The sequence below is a fragment of the Girardinichthys multiradiatus genome, chromosome Y, assembly GCF_021462225.1.
Source record: "Girardinichthys multiradiatus isolate DD_20200921_A chromosome Y, DD_fGirMul_XY1, whole genome shotgun sequence".
NCBI classification, from domain to species: domain Eukaryota; kingdom Metazoa; phylum Chordata; class Actinopteri; order Cyprinodontiformes; family Goodeidae; genus Girardinichthys; species Girardinichthys multiradiatus.
In genome coordinates this window covers 3,612,853-3,628,764 of record NC_061818.1, presented here as the reverse complement: position 1 = coordinate 3,628,764, position 15,912 = coordinate 3,612,853, and the positions used below count along the sequence as shown (strand labels likewise).

The window sequence follows — 15,912 nt, the reverse complement described above, 5'->3', positions numbered from 1 at the left end:
CTTGTTTTTAAATCACCACAGTTTTGAACATACCGCAAAGGAAGTGATGTGAGAAAATCTTCCTGTCAGAGTAAACTAGCTTGTCTTTACTTCCTGTTCCTTTTCTTTAACACTTACCCTCCTGTCCAAAGTACCAGAGGTCAACAGAAACTTTTCCTTCTCGCCCCTTTAGCCTTCTTCATTCTCTTCATGTTCTGTTCTCTTGTTTTGCTTTTTTCAAAACACCAAAAAAGAGGCATAAAACATACTCAAAGCCTACTGGAAGAATGACTGCTTTGCTTTGTTCAGCAAGTAACCCTGCGCAACAGTTCCCGGGTCTGCCTAAGCTCTACACACTGACCGTAAAGGTTCCTATGAACTTGATCATGGCACATACCTTAAACAAATATTTATCTTTTTTATTCATAAAATGAATGGAGATTTTGCCTGAGGGAATATGAACATGGAAAACAACCATGCAGTGGTGAAAGTCAGAGGACATTGTGTGCTTCTGCAGTTGCTTTGTAAAGAGAGGGCTGTTAGTCTGGCACAATTACTTTAAAGACTCTTTAAAATGTTGACCCTGTTGCGCAGCGGCCACAGTTGGGAGCTGAGCTATGTCTGTTTCTGATTGTTACTTTTTTAAGACCTCGCTTTCCCTCTTTTTTCTTTTTGTCCGCATTTTTTTCTTACTGTGCATTCTTTTATGGCTTTGTGACAACAATAAAGCCATAATTTAAAGCTTTGTGAATATTAATTAGATGCAGAGTGTTTTACAAATATACAAAAGAAGTGTAGGGTTGGATAGAGCCTCCAGTGGGTTTGTTTATAACTAAAGAGTTTTGTTCAGCTACATTCATCTTATATGTCTCATAATGTTTCAGTGTGATTTTGCTATTCTGACTGTATTACACTGTAAACAATAGTCAAGATAATGGAGGACTGTAAGATCTTGGCATTGCAGGGCTGCTTTAATGTTATTTTGTAAAGCAATGCATACCCCATATTGTGGATTTTTGCTTATATACTTGGTGGTATAAAAATAATACAGGATGGTTTGAACTGAGATAAATGCATGGCACAATGTCACCAGAGCAACATTAACAAAATAATATCTTCAGAAATAAAACCTTAAGTAGGATTTGCTCACTACTGAACCTAGTTACCAGGCTAGAAGATAATTACAAATACAAGCTGCAACATCATAAACACTGTATTTTATATGTGCAAACACTGTTTCAATATGCTATATTGATATATAACTATAGAAGCTGGGCAATCAACCAGGCTGGTGGGAAACCTCTGACTGTCAGAGCTGTACTTCTAAAATTCTGTTTTTGATCCTGTGGTCCATTGTGACCGAAGTGTGAAAAGTAACGCATAACAGTGGCATCAGACGCTTGGCAGAAAATATGCCCGGGCTATTTTTTATGAAACAACACAGCATTTGGTCAAGGCCGATTCTCTGAGGGAGTGATCTTTTTCAATAGAACTGAACACAAGCGCAAATGCCACTACATTCCAATTTCCATAGCTTCTCTTCTGTGTTGTCCTGGTAGTTCAAAGGTTGCATTGTAGAGCTGTTTCTGGTGGGAAAATTGTTCAAAATGGAGGAGAAAAGATTACTTTTTGAGGGTGAAAAACAAAATATGACTAAAAAATTGTCATTCTAAGGACAATGGGAAAAGCTATGTTACTTGGCAAGTGATTTCTCGCGAGACTGGCTATTTTGGTAAGAAATCTAGTTTAAGGGAAAATTTAAAGAGGGAACGCTAAGCTTCAAAAGACTTACATAGTGAACACAGTAAATTTATTTGGTGAAGCAAATAATTGACTTATGTTTCCTACGGCAGGCTATGCCATTCAGCTTGCATATGTAGATAACTGCATTTGACCAAATCCACAGATTTGTTCTAATACTTCCAGTATGTGTTGTCATAGGTTAAAAAAGCCACCCTTCGGGGGCTTGCACCTGAATAAACCAATCACACACAGCTTGTCAAGATTTTTACAGCCGACTTAACCCACATGCAGGGACACTCAGAGAACTTGTTAAATAAAGAAGTTTATTGCAAACTTGGTCAAGCACAACAAAAGCGGCGAATCTAATCTCCCGTCACTGAAAAAACACAAAGAGAAATGATTAGTGGCTGAACCTCAGAATATGACCTAACCGAAACATTCTCTTACTAGAGAATCCGGGGAAACCGCCAAGGAGAGGATAAGTGTCAGGAAAGAAGTCCCGCTTGCCAGGTTCAGTCCAATTCCAGGAAGTAGTCAGTACCACAACGGAGGACTGGGACAGGTCAGGCAGAAATCGCACCTGGAACAGGTAACAGGGGAAGTTAGAATTCACACATAAAAATACTTCAAATTCCTTCACAGCAATTCTTGCAAAGTTTTCAGAGCTGGCCAGAAGATTACCACGGAGGCAAAACACTCAGGCGACGAAGTGTTGGCAACCATCCTCTTTATGCTTCCCAGCTGATGAATGGAAGCGCAACACCTGTCGCCTCAGGACTCTCCTACTGGCGGCACCTAGTATTGGAAAGGTGTTAGCAGCAGGCAGCAGATGACTCCAGATCCTGACAGAGCTTAGTGTTACATAAAGTTTTACTACAGGGTTTGAATTTACAAAATGCTTAGTCAAAGGCTTATTTTGCTAAATGGCCTCCCTAAATGCAAACACCTGTGGGTTTATAAAAATATGCAAAAGCTGGTGTAAGGAGCCACAGACCTGCCCCCATGGACCCGAGACAGACATAGAGGAGATCTGAGCCACAGACATCCAAAGGCCCACCAGAGGACGGGAACCCCGGTGGTGTAGGTCTTGGCCAGAGGGAGCTAGCAGGACCATGTCATCTGCAAAAGAAGAAACAAAATCCACTTGTCCCTAAACCAGAGCCCCTCCGGTCCTTGGTTGTGCCTAGAAATCCTGTCCATGAAACTTATGAACAGGACTGGTGACAAACAGGAACCCTGCCGGAGTCCAACATGCACCTGCAACAAGGTCCATCTTAGTGCTGGTCCACCCTTAGGCGCTAGGTCTGCCGACTGGTAGTCCTTCTCCATGGACTCACTGAATGCTGGTGTTTTTGCCACTCCTACCACCTGGGCCGTGGCACGCTTGGCCTCACAGTACTCATCAAATGCCTCAGGTGTCCCACGAGCTAACCACAGCAGATTCCTTTCTTCAGCTTGATGCCATCCCTTACTGCCAGTGTCCACCACTGGGTTCGGGGATAACCACCATTACAGGCACTGCAGACCTTACGGCTACAGCTACAGGCGACAGCATGGACAATAAAGGCAGAGAACATAGTCTACTCTTATTCTATGTCTCCAACCTTCCTGGAATCTGGTCAAAGCATTCCCTTGGTCCAATACTTGTGCTAGATGTGCGCGTCACTGCCAAGGACTACCAAACCATTCTTGAGGACCATGTGCCTCCAATGGTTCAAACATTGTATCCTGAAGGCGGTGCCGTGTATCAGGATGACAATGCACCAATACACACAGCGAGACTGGTGAAAGATTGGTTTTATGAACATGAAAGTGAAGTTGAACATCTCCCATGGCCTGCACAGTCACCAGATCTAAATACTATTGAGCCACTTTGGGGTCTTTTGGAGGAGTGAGTCAGGAAACATTGTCCTCCACCAGTATCACGTAGTGACCTGGCCCCTATCCTGCAAGAAGAATGGCTTAAAATCCCTCTGACCACTGTGCAGGACTTGTATATGTCATTCCCAAGACGAACTGACGATGTACTGGCCGCAAAAGGAGGCCCCGCACCATACTAATAAATTATTGTGGTCTAAAACCAGGTGTTTTAATTTCATTGTCCAACCCCTGTATTTCTAGTCAATATCTCTTGACCTTCCGCACAAGCCCAGGCTCCTTCTCTCGTCCTTGAACCGCCAACCCCTCCTTGATCCGCCACCTTAACGTGGTGGAGGGGTTTGAGTGCTCAAATGACCCTACCAGGGGCTAACATGCTCTGTGTGATGTGTCAGACAAAGAGCAGTTCAGAAGCCTTAATGAGAACTACTACAACGAGGCACGTGACATTGCGGCAGAGATAGGGTCCCGCCCTGGAGCCGGGCAGGGGCCCGGGACTTGTCGGCGAGCGCCTGGTGGCTGGGTTACTCCTTGTGGGACCTGGCTGGGCCAAGCCCGAATGAGAGACACAAGGCCATCCCCCAGTGAGTCATCCAAGTGTCTTAATTTTAGCATTATTTGCAGCTTACCTCCATTGTTTCCATAGACAGAATGAACTGATCCTTTAATCAGACTAAGTCTTTTGGCAAATCCTTGATATTGGCGAAGGTTGCTAAAGGCACTCATCCTTGAAGTGGGGGAAATAGGAATTTCCCCACTGATGTGGGTACATTTCAATTAAAATTTTAAAATTTGAAGAGGTTCTGATGCTGGGGGACCATGTAATGAATCGTGTGGGTTAATACACCCGACAATAGAACCAAACTTATCGTCTTGCAGCGTCGGCATACTTGAGCTTGGACTACAAAATTCGCCGATACGTGAATTGGTCAGCTGAAAGTCTATGACCTTATTAAGCTGTTCCACAGGAAATACTGTGGCGTAACAGTTGGAAAAATGTAACAGATGATGAACTATACTGAACAGACTGAAAAATATTATCCAAACAGAATATAAAGATATCTACGCAACACCTGGAGAGACTAAATTTAAATGTTCAGCACTCCTACCGACTCCAAGTACACAAAAAAATGGATTTAAAAGCTAAAAAAGTGGATTTTGCATGATATGTTCCCTTTAAAGTCAAAACTGAAATATAAGCCTCTATTTTGGGTTAATTTGTACATCTGACTCCAGAGGAGTCTGTTTCCCACCAGTCATGAACCCCATCGTACTGATTTAATCACCACTTCCAATAAATATGGAATCTTAAACATCTTAAAATGGCAAACACCTTACCTAGCATGTTAGCATTGTAAACATCAACAGCAGAAACAATATCACTGACACCTCTCCTTTGGCGTAACACCCATCTCTATGTGAGTTCAAATCATTTTGAAAAACTGATTAGGACAAACAGCACTTCCTTTATCAATAATATGGCTGATATTTAGCTGCAGACTCCCGACACCATTCTCAATCCCTATAGCCCTAAGTATGGCATTATTTCTGGTTGATGCATACTTACTGAGTCTGGAGCAGGCAGCATCCTCTGCTGTATGGGCATACAAATAACCTTTAAGTCACAGATATTTGCTCCATTGTCTGTGTGACATTTGGAGCAAAAGTGAAAGGGCACCAAAAAGAATGTGTGACTTGTAAAGCAGCATTTGTGACTCACAGCAGCAGATTCATACAGTTGCATTCACTGGTTTGTGTTTGTATTAAGAAAAAATTATGATAAAACAGTTTATGGGAAGATGTCATTACAGGTGTGTAAATTTGCTTTGCACAACTGGTTTTGGATTAATTGGAGCATAACTCTGAATGTAAGAGGTTTTTCACTGTGTCCAAACTTTTGACTGGCAGTATTTGTGAATATAAGATCCAGGTAGGGTACTCTAGAACACAAGAAAACATAAGATAATTATTTTGAACTAGCTTGTAATTTAACACTAGTTGTAAGTGTTTTATCTGTAGTTTAGTACACATAATTTATGAAGGGACAGCTCTGTATAGTGGGTTACGCTATTATGCTCTGAATGTTTTGTGTGTTTATGTTGGGTTTTGTTGTTGCAGATTTTAATGTACAGTATATTTATAAACTCATGAAAACAGCATGCTGACTGAAATGTTATTAAAATATACAAATGGTTTGTTTCTTGTTTTGATTGCTCTTTAAGCTCCTTTCTCTTGTTATACAGCCAAGTAGGCTTACTCCGGAATGAATGGTGTAGTTTCAGAGGAGCCAATTTAATTCACTGGTTACTTGGGTCATTGTTATCAAATAATTACTCTGTAGGAATGTATTAGTATTTCGAATTTTGGCATCAAGTACTTGACTTTCCATCCCCAGCTAAACGAGAAATTTGAATTGCAACAATGTTTTACTGCTTTTTATTTACTAGTAAGCTATAGTTATTTTGTTGTTTTTTTCAGTAAAAATATGTTACAGTAGTTTGGTACTGAAGTACTAGTTAGATTTATGGTGACATTACTGTGGGATTAAATGCTGTAGCTGCGAAATAATTGTTTCCTATGTACTACAGTTGTTTCAGAGTTTTAAGTACATAATAAATTCTTCTGAAAATCACATTAGGTAGTTACGTTAAAAAAGAATTTGGTGTGTACATATGCCCTTATTATTCCCTAAAGTCAACAAAGTATAGAATTTAAAATGATTTCTCAAAGTTATTTTCTAAAACCAGATCTCAAAGTTTTTTGATCTAGCTACTAATCTTCTGTTTGTTTACAACAAAGTCCTCAAAAATATCCAACAAAATAAGTCATTTATAAATAACGATGTGACCATACAGACTAGAGACTTATTCTTTAGATATATATATATATATTATACTTTGCTTGTCCGCCTGTCTCTGAGTTCTGCATTTTTAAGGATCACAATGTACATAAATAAATAAATAGATCTTCAACCGACTGATGCTTCTGAGGTCATCTTTCAGGTTTTCTTGGTTGGGTCGCTCTGACTCTTCTTTTGTAATCCACATTCTGTTTAACAAGGCAAATCTCAAAGCACTTGGGAAGACGGAGACAAGAACTGGATCAGAAATATAGCATTAGGATTGGACAGAAAATCAAAGCTGCTACAGACCAAAGACAATGTTTGCAAGACTTTCATTTTAAAAGATGTTATGACCTTCATTCAATGCTTTTATTCAACGCTATTTAAAGCTTCATTGAGAAGAAAAAGCTCTTTCCAGGCAAGAAAATCTGACTCTTTGGAAAGAGAATGAATTTTTATTTTTATAGCTGTTGTCCTGCTAGGCATTAATAACTTGACAAGTTTTTATTTATTTATATGCCTTAACTAAAAAAAATCTTCCTGTTTTTATTAAAGCAAAAATGTTTCAGACCAATTTAATAGGCTGAATAAAACCCATTCCAACTGCTCCAGTGGAGAAAGAAGCTCAGTTCTGGTGTTCCTGAAGCAGCAGGAGCAAATTTCTTCTCAGCTGAGCCTCTCTAAGAGAAAAACCCTTCATGACTACAGAGCTGAGAAACAATGAATACAATAACCAGCTTCATGTTCATAACTGTTACCTGTTATTTTCAAGCTTTCATGTTAACAGGCTTTGTGAAGTTTATTGTATGAAATGTAGAACAAAGTCAATGTTTATTTGTTGAAGTAATGTTGTCTTAATACAGGTTTTCTTAGAGCCTATTTTAAAATTTGGCTTTCAGAAGAAACTGGGGCTATTAAAAAAACATCACTCATTGGTCTGATGATGTCTGTGATGCCCTTTTGCTGCCTTGAGAGGTTGGGAGCAGTTTGTCTGGACGAGGTGCAAAGATATGCAATGTGTAAATCGCAGTAGTGTACAGAGGTCATAATGAATTAACTCTGTCCCATTTGTGCCTGCAATGCTGGTGGAGAAAGGAAATATGTGAGGAGACAGTGTGGCAAGAAAGAATGAACATAAAGACAGAATAAGCGTCTCAGTTTCATCCTTTGCTGTTGCAAAACAGGCTTAGATATCTGAGTCAGAATAGGTCCAGGAACAATGGGAAAAAGGTCCATGTAGGTCTGATTCCTGAATGGTAAAGAAAAAGTAGAGGACAACTGATACTACTCTGCACTTAAACCCATCATCACCAAAGCTAACACTTTATACTTATATTTAATCTCCCTTTGTCTGTTATACTTGTTTAAAGTCAAAGAGCCATTGTAGTTAGTTCTAATAAGGAGTGTTCGAGAGAACAGACAATGTTTGGGACTCCTGTTTATTCTCTTTGATTAAGACAGCATAATTTTTACTTGTTTAAATGTCAAATGTGTCATTCAGGGTTTTTGTCCATTAACAAACACCATCACCATAAAAACTTATATATATTGGTTATTTGCCTTGGCTCAAACAAATAATAAACAGCTGCCTTGTTCTACAGCATGCTGACCAACCCTAGCTAACTGGGCCCACTAGCTGTGAGGCCTTCAAACACTGGGCATAAAATGGAGCTTTGTAGACAAACAGGTGCTAAAGTAATGTAACAGATTTTAAATCCTTTTGATTCAACCATCAAAAATAAAATGACTTGTCTGTACATGAGGATTATGTAGATCTTTTTGAGCTTTTTTCGGTGAATGAAACTGCTGACCTGCATGCTAGTGTTTTTTACTCCTATGTTAGCGAATTATTTGTGTTTTGTTTTATTTACAATTTAATAATAGTTAACGACTTGCCTGTGTGTGAATATGAATCAGATTATTCTAGATATCTGAAAGTGTTTCCCTCGGGAAAAAAAGTTAATAATTTCATTAAAATATTCTGTGTTAGAGTAAATAACTTCTTATTCAAAAACAATGCAGATCACCTGTATTAATACAAATTCAAATGTTTTTCTCTTCGGATCGAACAGCTCTTTATTTTGATTTGAGGTAATAACTACTTTGTCTAAAAAATCTAGAAACTGTTTGAGGATAACAGCTAAAGCTGTTTTAACAGGAGTCTTTATTCTGGGAATGACAACCACTGAAGCGTTCTTTATTCACCTAAAAAAACTACTACTTTTACTACTACTACTACTACGAATAATAATAATGCACACGTGCATTTAACACGTTAACGTGTGTTTTTACAATCTAAAGAACAATCATACAGTAGAACTGTAACTATCTCATTGATCACAAAGAAGAAAACAAATAAAAAACAAAACAACGGTATCTAAAGATTAGTTGCTTCTTAAAATATTCAAAGAGGAATTTTAAATAGTGTAGCAGTGCTAAAAAGCCTTTATGATATTCCAACAAAATAAAGACGTCCGTATTTAACAGTGAACAATGTTAAATAAGTTTTATTTTACATGCAAATAAAGGGGTCATAAAGATGGAAATAAAGCATGGAAATATTTCATGTCAAAGTGAAATTTCTTGTGAAAATAAATAAAACATAAACCTGAACTATAAATATAAGTTATTTTTTTTCCAATTTTAATCCTGAAATGACTTCTTTCTCTGTTTTCTCTCTTATCTTTAAGCTTTAATTTAAAATTAAATACAAATGTACACCAATTTTTACCTTAGCTGTAAGGAAGCGACGTTGTAGATAACGGACGGTCTGAGCCAGCTGGGTGAGACCGTAACCGGTGTCGAGGTGAGAACTGGAGGAGGTTATGGCAGGTTCTGTTGCCGTTGTGGCCTCAGTGAGAGGGACGGAAACCCCAATAAAAGCAACTGAGAGATCAATAGACTGTTTTACCTCGTTTCTGTGCTGCTGCTTTCTTTTTGGTTAAATTTTAACCTGTTTTTTGCAAGACGGAAATGTCGGATCCGGGTCCCCTGATCCAGGCCCTGGACCTTTTGGAAAAGGTCAAATCTGGGCCAGCGAAAATTTAAAACATGGTCTGTGTCTCCAGGGCGTTCTGACTATATATACCGAGCCAATGAATGCAGGGACAACCTTTGCAACACTCTGTAAAACATTCATTTTTATAGAGTGTTATCTGGGAGGTCTGCTTAAACAACACGCTGCTATAAACTAATACATATATATTCCTTAATAATTATGAATAAAACAGAGTAGTTTGTGTTGGGATTAAAATCAAACTCTGACCGTGTTGGAATGGACTGACTGCATTAAAAAAAAACTGGTCGAATAGGATTTATTTAGAATGAAATAGATAGTTTTATAGCTGGAATTTAAACGTTTATATTTTTATTTCCTTTAGACTGGAAATGTTTGGAACTTGCGTTACATGAACAAAATCAAATTAATTGAATAATAAAAAAAACGAATTTTGGACTTTTAACTCTGAAACTAAAACAATACTTTATTAAATGGCGCCAACTTTCCACATCGATAAAATCAAAAATTTGAAGCGTTACGGCTTATATTTTTGTAAATACAGCGTTGCTTGAATCACGCAGCTGGATGTCTGCAGGCCGTTAAGGCGTCGATGCTTGCCGCAATGCGAAAGTGCTCTACAGGCCAACCGCATTTCTTCCAGCCTGTCATCAAAATAAGAAGATTCTGTTTATCTATTTTAAAATGAATCCCACGACTTCTAACTTTATTGAACTTTGTTGCTTAGAAAATGACAGAGGTCAATAAAAAGCCCTGTAGACTTCCTTCACAGAAGACACGTCTAAAACTGGGACCATACCAACGTTGTTTACAAAGCGCTTTAAATCAACCACAGCTGAAACAAAGTGCTGTACATAACTGCAAACAATAAATGATGATGGAAACAATCAAAATGTGCTGTTGTCCAAGCATTTTAGGCGGAGGTAATATGTGCAGATTATTAAAACAGAAATGTCCGACAGCCTACCAACAGAGATCAACAATGTTTCCTGTAATGCTTACATTCTACATGAGCCTCTTGCTCCGTAAACAGGTTAACATTCAGCCCTGATTCCACCCTGAGTGAATTTGGACACTTTTGTCTCTATTTTGTACAAACTGGAAACGGCCAATCTTTTACCTCCACTCAACACCACACCTGGAGCTAAATACAGAAGAAAACGTGAAGAGCACAGTGGAAACGCGTGTTTCTTTTCTTTGTTTGCCTGCTGTGAGCTTGTCTTTGTAGAGGGACAGAAGAAGAAGAAAATGGCGACAGAGAGAATGAGTGAAAGACGAAGAGCAGCTCCCCTCTTGCAGCACTCCGTGAAGAAATGCAATAAATTCCTTGTTGTTTTATGAAAATTTACAACTTTGTGATACAAGTTTATGAGTGGCCGTGCATGGGGATTGGATAGCGGGCTGGTCATGTGGACGCGCTTAACGTGAACATGAACTTTTTATGATTTCCCAAGTGGCTATAATGCTGCAGCGCTGCTCTCTGGCCCGAACAGCCGCCCTCTCCCCTGCTTCGGCCGAACCTCGCAAGCTGCCCCGCGATCCTCATCGCGCGGACAGATGAAACTGAACGCTTTTAATGAGGCGAAATGCTTTAGAAAAACAACAGTGATCGTGACTGCAGAGCCGAGAGGAACAGACAGTGACAACAAACCGCCTTCCTCCTCCTCCTGCTGCTCTTCTTCCTCCATGGCTCCGCGCTCCGGCGGAGGAGGTCTGAGGAGCTCATATCTGGAGATACCATGCCGGAGATTAGTTTGTTTGTTTGCTTTGAATTTCAATTTGACATTACTCAAAACGATCAGCAGCAGAATAGGGGCGATGATAGAAGATGACAGAAGGCTTTCAATGTCTCCACGTCCCCTCGTGACATCAGAGGATCTGCAAATCCTCTTCCTCCTCGCCCTCACCTTCCTTCCTCACAGACCGGGTAAGCTGCTGTCTCCTGTCCTTCCAGCGCGCCCTGACACCGCGGGGAGCTGCAGGTTAGTTCAGATCACCGGAACAAAAGACGGCGCTTTATTCTTGCAGCTGCTAAAAAAAATAAAGTAAAAATAGCCAGAAAACTAAAATGCCAGACTGAGCTTTGTGGAACCTTTCTAATTTTGATGATGCAGAAACGTTATGATGAGCTGCAGTTGAAGAGCTTCCGTGTTGGATTATGCTCGGGTTGTTTCTCCAGATTAAATGGCTGGGATTAGGCGAGGGGAGGCCATGTACTGATGGAAATGTAACGGCTCAGATTCCAGTCGTGTTCGTGTGAAACTAATGCTGGCTTTGATGTTAGAACAGGCGTTGCGGATCTGACACTTCAGAACTGTTAAATCAGACGGCAGAAGAAAAGTTAGTCTGTTCATCTCTTTGTGTGTGTGTGTGTGTGTGTGTATGCAAAGACAAACGTGGCTCTCTGTTTTGGTTTCTACTTCTGTATCTGTAGCCTACTCTGTGACTCTGCTTCCAGAGATCCAAGTTTTTTAAGTTGCTTCACACACTGTGTGTGTGTGTGTGTGTGTGTGTGTGTGTGTGTGTGCAAAGACAAACGTGGCTCTCTGTTTTGGTTTCTACTTCTGTATCTGTAGCCTACTCTGTGACTCTGCTTCCACAGATCCAAGTTTTTTAATTTGCTTCACACACTGTGTGTGTGTGTGTGTGTGTGTGTGTGTGTGTGTGTGTGTGTGTGTGTGTGTGTGTGTGTGTGTGTGTGTGTCTGTAAGCACAGGAATGCTGCACTGTCCGTCCGAGCAGTTTTATGACTTTGTTTCCCCACTCATTTCCTCCCTGTGGGTGGGCGGCCGGTGTGTTCTCTGTAGCTTCTGCGGTCAGAATACCACCCAGCATCCCGCGACTCCTCCACGCAATCATGCACAAACAAACCTGCTGCTATGTCTCTCTGCTTTCTGCTCAGATCCCAAACAGCTTCACTGAGCTGAGTCCCCTCGTCCCCAAAAATCGCACATTTACAACTAGTCAAAACAACACGGATTTCTGTTAAGGCGCCACTTGTTTGTGAAACATTTAATCACTTCTAAACTCATTTTGTAACCATACGATACACACAATACAATTGGCATCCGATAAAAAAAGAAAGGTTTTCATATTTTAGTGTGGAAACATGTGGAGGGAAAGAATCCTACAAAAGTATATGGAAAAACAATGGCCCTTTTTCACAAAACCAGTCATGATAGGGACAAGGCGATATGCATCTCTAACATGATAATAATTAGGATAGCAGGTGACTTCTTTCTTTGTTTCTTTATTTCTTTCTGTCTTTTTCAATATTGGTTTGTGCGCTTGTTGTGGGAATGTTCTTGTTGCCAAAACGTGATGCCTGCTTTAAGTCGTTATTATTATTTTTATTATTGTCAACAATAAAGTGTTCTTACAGGTTGTTATTGGAACTTAGATAGATAGATAGATAGATAGATAGATAGATAGATAGATAGATAGATAGATAGATAGATAGATAGATAGATAGATAGATAGATAGATAGATAGATAGATAGATAGATAGATAGATAGATAGATAGATAGATAGATAGATAGATAGATAGATAGATAGATAGATAGATAGATAGATAGATAGATGATATAGGCTGCTGCAGTAAACGCAAATATACACATCCAGTCTTTCTCTGTGAGGATGTTCTAACACAAGACTCTGGTGCCATCTAGCGTCGCATTGATAACAGCATATGTATGCTGTTATCAATGTTATCATATGGCCACTTCTAAATTGTCTTTGTTCACATTGGGAGTTGAGAGTCATGCGTTGCTTACATGCTGAACTTCAAAACTATAATAGTTTGGGGTGTGAAATTTTCTTTTCCACAGTTGATTCTTGTGTTTCGTGTAAACAACGGGAACAAAACAAAGAAAATGGCTCCTCCTTTTTTCCTTCTCCCTCTGGAAAGCACTGGCTGCAGTTGTGGTGGAAATAAAGACGCGCACCAAACATTACCCAGTCTTAGATCAAAATACTTTCGACATTGTACAGTGTGTGCTTAGGTGTGTATCTTAACCATTGCGCGGTGATTTCAGCATTCTTACGAAAGGTTATCTGCAACACCTACAAATCTATAGCGCATGTGCTCAGAATGTGTTACCCTGTTATCTTTGGGGTGATGCTGACAAAGAACAGCCCCGCGAACTGTTTTATTCTTGGAATCATGGACATGGTTGAGCAGGTATTTGTCCTTCTTTAATCTCAGCTCAATGTCCGGAGCTACGTCCTGTGTATGTGTTCAGTCAGGCGTTCAGAACCGACATCGATATTCCGTTTAAAAAAGCAGGAGCTGTGAATGTCTTTTAATCTGGGATTCAAAATACATTATGATCCGACCTGAGAAAAATATGTTTATTTTCTACTCGACATTCAAACTCCTTGACTTGAAGGATTTTTAAAGGACATGGTGATAATGGGAAGATTTGGATTTTGGTTTTTAGGAACAACTCAACGTTGATGATGCGCACTATCTTTAACACGTTGCAGGTTGTTTACATTCTGACAGCTTTTTATTCTCTTTTGTTCGATTGTTTATTTATTAATTTATTTATTAATGTATTTGTCTTCATAAAGTGAACCCACGCCAGTGTCTTTTTTTTTTTTTTTAGAAAAACAACCTTGCCGAACAGCATAAATTCTCCCGTTAACTTTTAACCACCGGGATGCTTGTGAAGGCGGAGGACTGCTCCAGTCGCTGATGGTCCGGTGAAGTGATCCGTAGCGTGAGTTCGGGGTTATGCAGGAGAGGCGCTCAGCCGCTTTACGTTGCCTGGAAACAATTAATACATTAAAACAAAAAACGTGCAAGTCAGGCAGTTTCTGTTAGTTTGTCATTAACTCATATAGGAGAGGTCAGTCAGAGGGAGCTCTAAGACACACACACAGACACACACAGACACACACACACACACACACACACCTCTTCATTATAGTGTATTGATTCACACTTGACACCACTATGTCACTTTGCTGAGTATTGAAAACGATGAAAAATAAAAGCCAGATTTGATATCCTTACTTTATCCTCACAGTTCTGTTTAGGTTCCGTTTCTAGGATGAAATTCCTTATGCTTTGTATTTCTAACCCTTAAGATAAATTAAACCGTATTTATTTAATTAGTAGTCTTTATTGAGGCTGTTTTTTTGCGATTGGGGTTAACATTTAAAGAGAAAATTCGAAAGAAACATTTGAGCCAATGTGCGGGATATGTAATTGAAAACAACATTGCAGGGTGAAAGTGCGGTGGCTGATATGAAGCATTCTGTTGGTGCATGTGTGCATTCCTGTGAACAGAACATTTATCCATCTGCTGCTTTCAGCGGCAATGTTTTCACTTCGCCGCCATCGCTCGGCTTTACAAGGAGTCATAAAGAGCAATAAAGCCATAAACTTTCCAACGTCTTGTGCGCGCGCGCACAAACGCACTCACACCCACGCACACACACGAGAGGCAAGGAAAGCCATAAAGCCATAAAGTAGAGGTCCGACTCTTTTAGCTTTATTTGCCGCTGATTTCTGAAGTTTCTCACATTCCTGGGCTTCCTTCAGCGGCCCTCAGATGTTTACACTAAAGTTAACTCACAGACGCACACGTCTGATTTACTGCGCAGGAATACAGCCAGCTTAACAAGTATATCCGTTATGAAAAAGTTTAAACGTTTGGGCTTTAGAAGTCGTGGGAGTCCAGCGCAGTCTGTCTCTAACTGTGGATCCATAAAGTGCAGCAGCTTCATTGCTGAGGCTATACATAGAAGGCTTCACACGCTGACAACCTCCAAAATTTGCACATTTAACACGTTGATACATTTCTAAAAGTAAAAACATAAGAATTATACAGCATGTGAAAAATATCACGCATGAAAAACAATGTTAAAGCAACTAATACATTAACAAGACAGTAAAAATGCCCGATCATTTATTCTCAGAATATTACAGACGTTTCAGTCTAAACCTCGGAGAACAGACCTGTTCTAAAACATAGCTTAACATTTCTCAGGATGCGCTTTAAGAGGATGGGCATCACACGTCAAAGAAAACTCAGTTAGCAAAACACAACTATTAAAATTCTCTTCTTCCTATTATTATTTGTATCATTATAATTATTAACAACAGCAACAATAATAACAATAATAATAATAACACTAATAATAATAATAAAGTATACAGCACCGTAAAAAAGCAGCGATTAACATTAATAGGCAGCCTTATTCTATTATTTATGTATTTATTTATTTGCAAAGGACGCGCTGCAGGACTTAGAGTTAAACGGTTGTGTGTCGATCACTACAGCAGATCCGAAATGAACAAGACCAAATCAACGTTTTTAAACAGTTGTACAGAATATGCTCCGGTCTGTTGTATCTGCTGTAAACACACGCTCTATTTGCGCCAAACTCAAACTTCTTGCAGAACACTTGATTTATCTGCCGGTTGGTACTTTTTGCCTCCTGGCT

At 39.6% G+C, this 15,912-nt stretch overlaps 1 protein-coding gene and 1 long non-coding RNA gene across 2 annotated transcripts in view; one reads left to right on the top strand and one right to left on the bottom strand.

Annotated features, from left to right (window-relative positions):
- Positions 1-2,059: 2,059 nt before the first annotated feature.
- Positions 2,060-3,421, bottom strand: LOC124863687. The gene is made up of 3 exons (XR_007037188.1): positions 2,404-3,421; positions 2,170-2,302; positions 2,060-2,098 (listed from the first exon to the last, which is right to left on the bottom strand). It is a non-coding gene; the product is annotated as an uncharacterized LOC124863687 (long non-coding RNA).
- Positions 3,422-10,827: 7,406 nt separating this feature from the next.
- LOC124864209 (homeobox protein Hox-B4a-like) overlaps positions 10,828-15,912 on the top strand; it is a 34,287-nt gene continuing 29,202 nt past the window's right edge. The window contains exon 1 of the mRNA XM_047358893.1: positions 10,828-11,385. Within this exon, the coding sequence (XP_047214849.1) occupies positions 11,016-11,385 (370 nt within the window). The 5' untranslated portion in view covers positions 10,828-11,015. The remainder of the gene's footprint in view (positions 11,386-15,912) is intronic.